At 44.5% G+C, this 6,001-nt stretch overlaps 1 protein-coding gene across 3 annotated transcripts in view; it reads right to left on the reverse strand.

Moving 5' to 3' along the window:
- JADE1 (jade family PHD finger 1) overlaps positions 1-6,001 on the reverse strand; it is a 40,479-nt gene that overhangs the window by 9,423 nt on the left and 25,055 nt on the right. For all 3 annotated transcript variants that reach the window (XM_008635726.2, XM_017736914.1, XM_017736915.1), the window contains 2 exons: positions 4,066-4,253; positions 699-910 (listed from right to left, as the gene is read on the reverse strand). In XM_008635726.2, the coding sequence (XP_008633948.1) occupies positions 699-910; positions 4,066-4,253 (400 nt within the window). The remainder of the gene's footprint in view (positions 1-698; positions 911-4,065; positions 4,254-6,001) is intronic.

Consider the following 6,001-nt stretch of genomic DNA (forward strand, 5'->3'; position numbering starts at 1 on the left):
CGCGGGCAGCAGAGGCAAAGAGAGCAAAGCAAACACCAGGTTGTTTCTCAGCTCTTTACACACAGCCTCTCAACTCTCACAGTTATTTTTACTCGGAGGGAAGAGTGCAGGACAGCAACTAATTAAGAGCCCATTTGTCAGAAGACTGCGTCTTTATGGAGCCCTCTGTCCAAATTCCTATCAGCTTTAACATGCGTAAGTTTCAGGTTTGATGTGATCGGAGACACACTACAGGTCCGAAAATATCAACTTTACTCTGCATATCTTGTAGGATAGTCACTTGTACTTACAGCTGCATATCACTGTACTAATGATAAAGCACCCAATTCTTTATCTTTAGTACAAAAGCAGTTAAGTAACACATGCCAGAAAATGTGTTTCCTGCTCACCAGACAAGTTTTTCCAAACACCGAATGACAACAGAAGCTTGTTAAAGCTGGGAAGGAAGGACAGGCTGATAGGAAGGCACCTGCCACAGTAAGAAGCACCCATGGAAACAGATAGGCTAAAATTGTATCTCTTCTTTTACCTTACGAAAACTTCTGAACTACCACAGAAAGGTGACACATAGTAGTGCTTCCTTAGCAAGGCTCAGTAGGTTCTCTGTTAAGTTACCTGTAATAAACCCTACCTGAGTCCCTTTTGGAGAAGTTTCTGTTACCACCCTACACCCTGCTGCTGTGCCCGGGCCACCGTACCTGGTGCACACAAATATTGCATTTGTCACAGAACACCATTTCATTGCCATCCTCTCCATCTGGAGACTGACAGACGTCGCAGACAACGTCCTCATCATACTCAATCCCAAGCCCTTCTTCCGTCTCGATGGCGTGGTTCATGTTATCGTAGCAGCGCTGTTCAAACTCCTCCATCACCCTTTCCATGGTGTACTCATCCAGCTCCAGCATCCCTGAAAAACAGGAGCTGTTCACTTAGTTAAAGAAAAGAGTGATGACCATCACCACAAACATCTCCACCTTTTTTTTTTAACAGCTGAGCAGACACAGCCAATCCCCACGTGGATGCATTTCATTCCTAGACAATCATGTCTATTCCAGCATAAACCACCAGGGAAACTGTAAAAAGAACGTCAAAGTTGTCTTATAACTGTATTAAACTAACAAAAGTGGAGTATCGAAATCTTTCAAATTCTGAGAGAAACTTTCAAAGACTGATTCTGGCTTCCTGGTCTTGTTCTCACTTTTCCTTCTGGGACAGCCACCATGTATGGCTTTTGCTCCAATTTTGCCATCCAGATGCTGACTCTTTGATGAAAGATTTGAAAGTATTTTGAACCAAAAGTGATGGAGCAAGGGGAGAAAAATCAATGACAAAATCTCTTATGATACTAGAAGCAAATCTGCAGTTTCTAACAACAGTTATTGGTTTATCACAAGTTCCAACCCAACAGGGTGCAACCCCAGCTGAGGTGTCCATCAGACCCTGCTACACCAATAAATTAATTTGTTTTAAAAAGTGAGAAACGTATCTGAAATAAATGCAACATCAAATCTAGGACAATAAATAAATGCAATATCTAATCTGGAATTTGCTCTTTTCCAAAAGCATCCATCAGAAAATTATTCATGACACACAGCTACAGGCTGATTATGTTGTGGTATTGTGTAATTCAGATTTGTTTTGAAACAGAAAGGCCTCCCCTTCCAGGTAACTCCCCCAGTTTATATCCTGGGCATGACCTTCTATTGTGTAGAATATCCCTTTGGTCAGTTTGGGTCACCTGCCCTGCCTATGCTCCCTCCCAGTTTCTTTTGGTCACCTCCTCACTGGCGAAGCTTGAGACAAGGAAAAAAAAGCCCCTAACTTAGGATAAACACAAACCCCAAAATATCAGTGTGTTATCAACACCATTCTCATTACAAATCCAAAATACTGCACTTGTAACGGCTACTGAGAAGAAATTATCTCTATCCTTGCTGAAATCAGGACAGACAGAGAGGAGATGGCCACCTCAGGATGGGTGTTTTAACAAGAAAACTCTCCTTTTGGCCCTTCCTGTGAAAAACTGAGCCAAAAATTCTACAAACGAAGAATAAAAAGCCTCTCTAGCTCCTCCAGATCCGAAGACAAGCACTCCACAAAAGTAAGCTTCCCTTACTGACAGGTAAATCCTTGCAGCAGAGATCAATGCATCCCAGACTACCCAAACTGAGCAGCTGAAAGGCAGCAAAAGGGAACATCCAACATCCTGCTAATGAAAGAATTTTGCCCTGCAACCCAGACCTGCTGCACCAGCAAAGCAGATGATGGCAGGTTTTGCACCAGCTTGCAACTGAGTTCTGACCTCACAACTGCTCTCGCTTTGTAAGTGACCCTTGGGGACGTGTGATTGACTGACTGTGCATTTGCAAGGGTCACAGCACGGGAAGCAGGCGCTGCAGCTCCCGTTCAGAGGTTTGCAGTCATTCTTCTACGGACACACTGTACCTTCTCAGTACCTGAAGCAGTCCAACAGGTATCAAAGAAAACACAGGGAATTCATGGCTGCAGGGACACCATAAGGAAGTGCTCCAGGTGCAGATCAGGAAGTAGCTCACTTTTCAAATGCCCATTTGTAGTATCTGTAGTGTGCAGTGTCTGACCAAGCACCCATGTACATGTTTCAAGAGCCCCAACGTGCTGCCTGGCACTGACAGGAGCATCTCCTTCCCTTTACATACAGCAAAACTGACTGGGTCATGATTTAGAGCAAACAAACTACAATAAACTACACCAAAACATAAGATCCAACAAATCCTAGCTGTTCAGTGTGCCATGTGCAGCATGTACTTTTAAAGGTTATGCTGGTGTAGCAGAATGGCTACCACAGGGCTTCCTGCAGAGGTACAAATCTTCCCCTCTTGTGCTGCTCACATGCCACTGTAAGAGCCCTCTTTTGGTTTTGGCACAAGACGGACAGACTGGATAGGAGGATACCAAATAAACAATAAAAAATGCGTTTTTCCCTTGAGGAAAGCTAAGGGAACTTGCTGCTGCTGTTTTCCTGAAGATAACTGGAAAGGTAACCTAAACTCTGGAATCGTAAACTGAAATCCTCTAAGCCCAACACAAAACCTGAGCAGGACTGATGTGAAATCTGGAAAAAACACCTGGGTAAGAGACCAGGTCAAGACATCATCTGTTTCTTTCATGTGTTGGTTTAGAAAGGAGAAATAGACTTACAAATGGTCATTTTGTGGTTTACCACTTCTTCAGCCATGCCACCTATGGGCTACAGCCAGGTAAAACATGTTTGACTAAACTGCAACCCAAAGCAGGGAACTGCCACAATGCCAAAACAAAACCCAGAAGTGTTCACCAGCATGTCCAAACCTCTTCTATCTGGCACAGCACCATTTCCCTCACCCAAACAATGTGGTAGAAGTTCTGTGCTGACTTACATCCTATTCAGGAAATCCTCTCCTGAAGCACTCACCAAAGAAACACTCCAGTTCACCCTTCTCCCCTGTCCTTTCCCACACACAGCCCATTCTGCAGAAAAGGGAACAGCTATTCCCCTTGTGCCAGCTCCTCCTGCTTTGGAACTAGAGCACACAGTCACAGAGAGATTTGGGAGCTCCCTCCAATAAATCATTGCAGGAATTCCTTACTGTCCCATTCCCTGTGCCACTCAGCTGGCACAAACCTGCCGAACAACTTATCTTGTCTATCCACACTGCACACCACTACCTAAAATGATGACACAGATTTGTGATGAAGAGAAAAATGAATAAACTCGAAAAACTACCTCAGTGGTCTATCTGATGTTCTCTTTGAGAACCAAGATGGCAAACTGGGAACTTTGTGAGATGAAAAGCAGCAGAGAAAAGACCAAAACATGTGGTCAGATTCTGACCAGGTCTAAGCAGATACAATGCAGGAGTTATGAAGGCATCTATCTTAGGGCTTAATCACATTCAGGTCTGCTTTCCCGTGGCTACCCCAACTCATAATTACTATCTCCTCATACCTCTACTGTTTCCTCCCACTGCTGCCCTCCCCGAAATTATTCTTAAGATTGCCAGCTTTAAAGGGAAAAAAGGCAACAAATCACTCATTGCTCACCCATTTCTTTGAATTCTTCATTGGCAAGTTGCAGCCATGCTACGTCCACATCATTGAGGTCATAGCGACACATGCTGTCTGCCAGGGTTCGAATGTCAACGTAGCCCAGCTCGGGAGGCTCTGCGCCTGAGGAAACAATGTATTTCCTGGGACGCGTGAAGGTGACGGCTTTTGTCTCGGACACAACTCTGAAACAGACACACAGGCAGACATGAGGTGTGCCGGGCTGCTGAGAGGCTCATCTCTAGAGAATTCAAAATGCTTTACTCTAAGCAACTAACAACCAGCAGCAGCAGCCACCTAACCATCCCAGCAATCACCTGGCACCACGGAGATGGGAAAACAGTTCTGTGCTCTTCCATAACAGACTGGTGGTAGAAGAACTTAACTGGAGTCATCTAGAAATTCAGTTCATTACCAGAATTCTAAACAAAATTACATATTAGAGGACAGAGCTGTGCTTCCTCTTACCTGAAATTCCCATTCGTTTAAAGCTGAAGCAGGAACACTGTATTTACATAGTGGCTGCCATATACACAGATGTTAAACTCTGGTTTAAGACATTTTTTAAATCAAATCTGTTTAACTAAAATACTGACAACAAGAACACTCAAGGAGAAAAGAAATATTTCCAGCTGTGGGAGCAAAGGACATTGTCCCTTCTCTTAGTTAACAGCACACACTGAAATTGAACTTGGATGACACCCACTTCACAGCACAACCCTGGTCCCTCCAGGAGCAACAGGCCACACTGCCAAACGTGTGCCTCCTGCAGTACCACTGGAGATGATTTTTCGGGGTGCTGCAAAGGAGGAGATTGCACCACTCTGTGTTGCCACAACTCTCTGCTGGGAACAGCCTAAGCTCCACAATGAGCAGGACAGCCTCCATCCTCCAGTCTATTCTGCCCCCATCTGAGGTCCCGTGTGTTAACTCCTCCTAGCAGAAACCCTGATCTGCCATTGCTGTATTTGCACAAACAGATCTCAGTAAATCCTCTACCTCTTTCAGTCTTCTGCACAGCCCTAAAGCTTTCCCTCTTCTAGCTTATTTCAGACAACAATGAGAAACGATAAGCAAGAGCCAAATGCTGAATTTGGGGCTTCTGAGGTGCTGTGAAAAAATACAAATGTGAATGACCTTGCCAGCCTAACTGCACTGCCCTGTTTCTGGTAATACTGCACAGTATGAAAATGTTAGACACTACTGCATCTTCACAGAGAATGTACTTTAGATTGGGCACTGCTCTTCAAATCTTCCTTATCATAAATTCCTCCCAGAGTACCTCTCAATGGAAATCATAACCTCTGGGCAGCACCCTGCCACAGTAGTGGCACAGAATAAACAAGCATAGTGACTCTGACCTCAAAACAATTCCCTTTCCTGGCTTCATTTCTGTGATAGAAAGAAGTAAAAAAAAAAAAAAAAAAAAAAAAAGAAAAAAAAAAAAAAAAAAAAAAAAAAAAAAAAAAAAGGCAAGTCTTACTACACACTGAAAACCATTCAGCTGAATTGTCCCTCTGACCACGTGTTTACAGTGAATCACCACACAGCCTCACTCCTTTCTCTCTCCTGCTCCTCTGCCCTCACCAGTCACTACCAGGCCACACCTTTCATTTGCTGCTATGTTCCTTGCATCAGCTCCCTGTACAGCCTTGGCTTCTATCCTACACCAGCTATGATCTGTCTATTGCTTATTCCACATACAGAACACCCTCCCTTCCCTCCCAAAGTCAGGAACAGAGCAGTTCCACACTCCAGCAGCACCCTGGCAGGGCTCTCCAAGTGTTCTGTGAGGGAGCAAAGAAATAATCAGGCATCAGTGGGCCCCTCTGACCAGCAGGTGCTCAGCAGCAGGACTACACAAGATAGCTCAGCAGCTAACAAGGAGTGGTGCCTGCTGTGCCAAAACCTACAACTGTAGATGCCTTCATTC

Source organism: Corvus brachyrhynchos, unplaced genomic scaffold (assembly GCF_000691975.1).
Source record: "Corvus brachyrhynchos isolate BGI_N302 unplaced genomic scaffold, ASM69197v1 scaffold105, whole genome shotgun sequence".
Classification (NCBI taxonomy): domain Eukaryota; kingdom Metazoa; phylum Chordata; class Aves; order Passeriformes; family Corvidae; genus Corvus; species Corvus brachyrhynchos.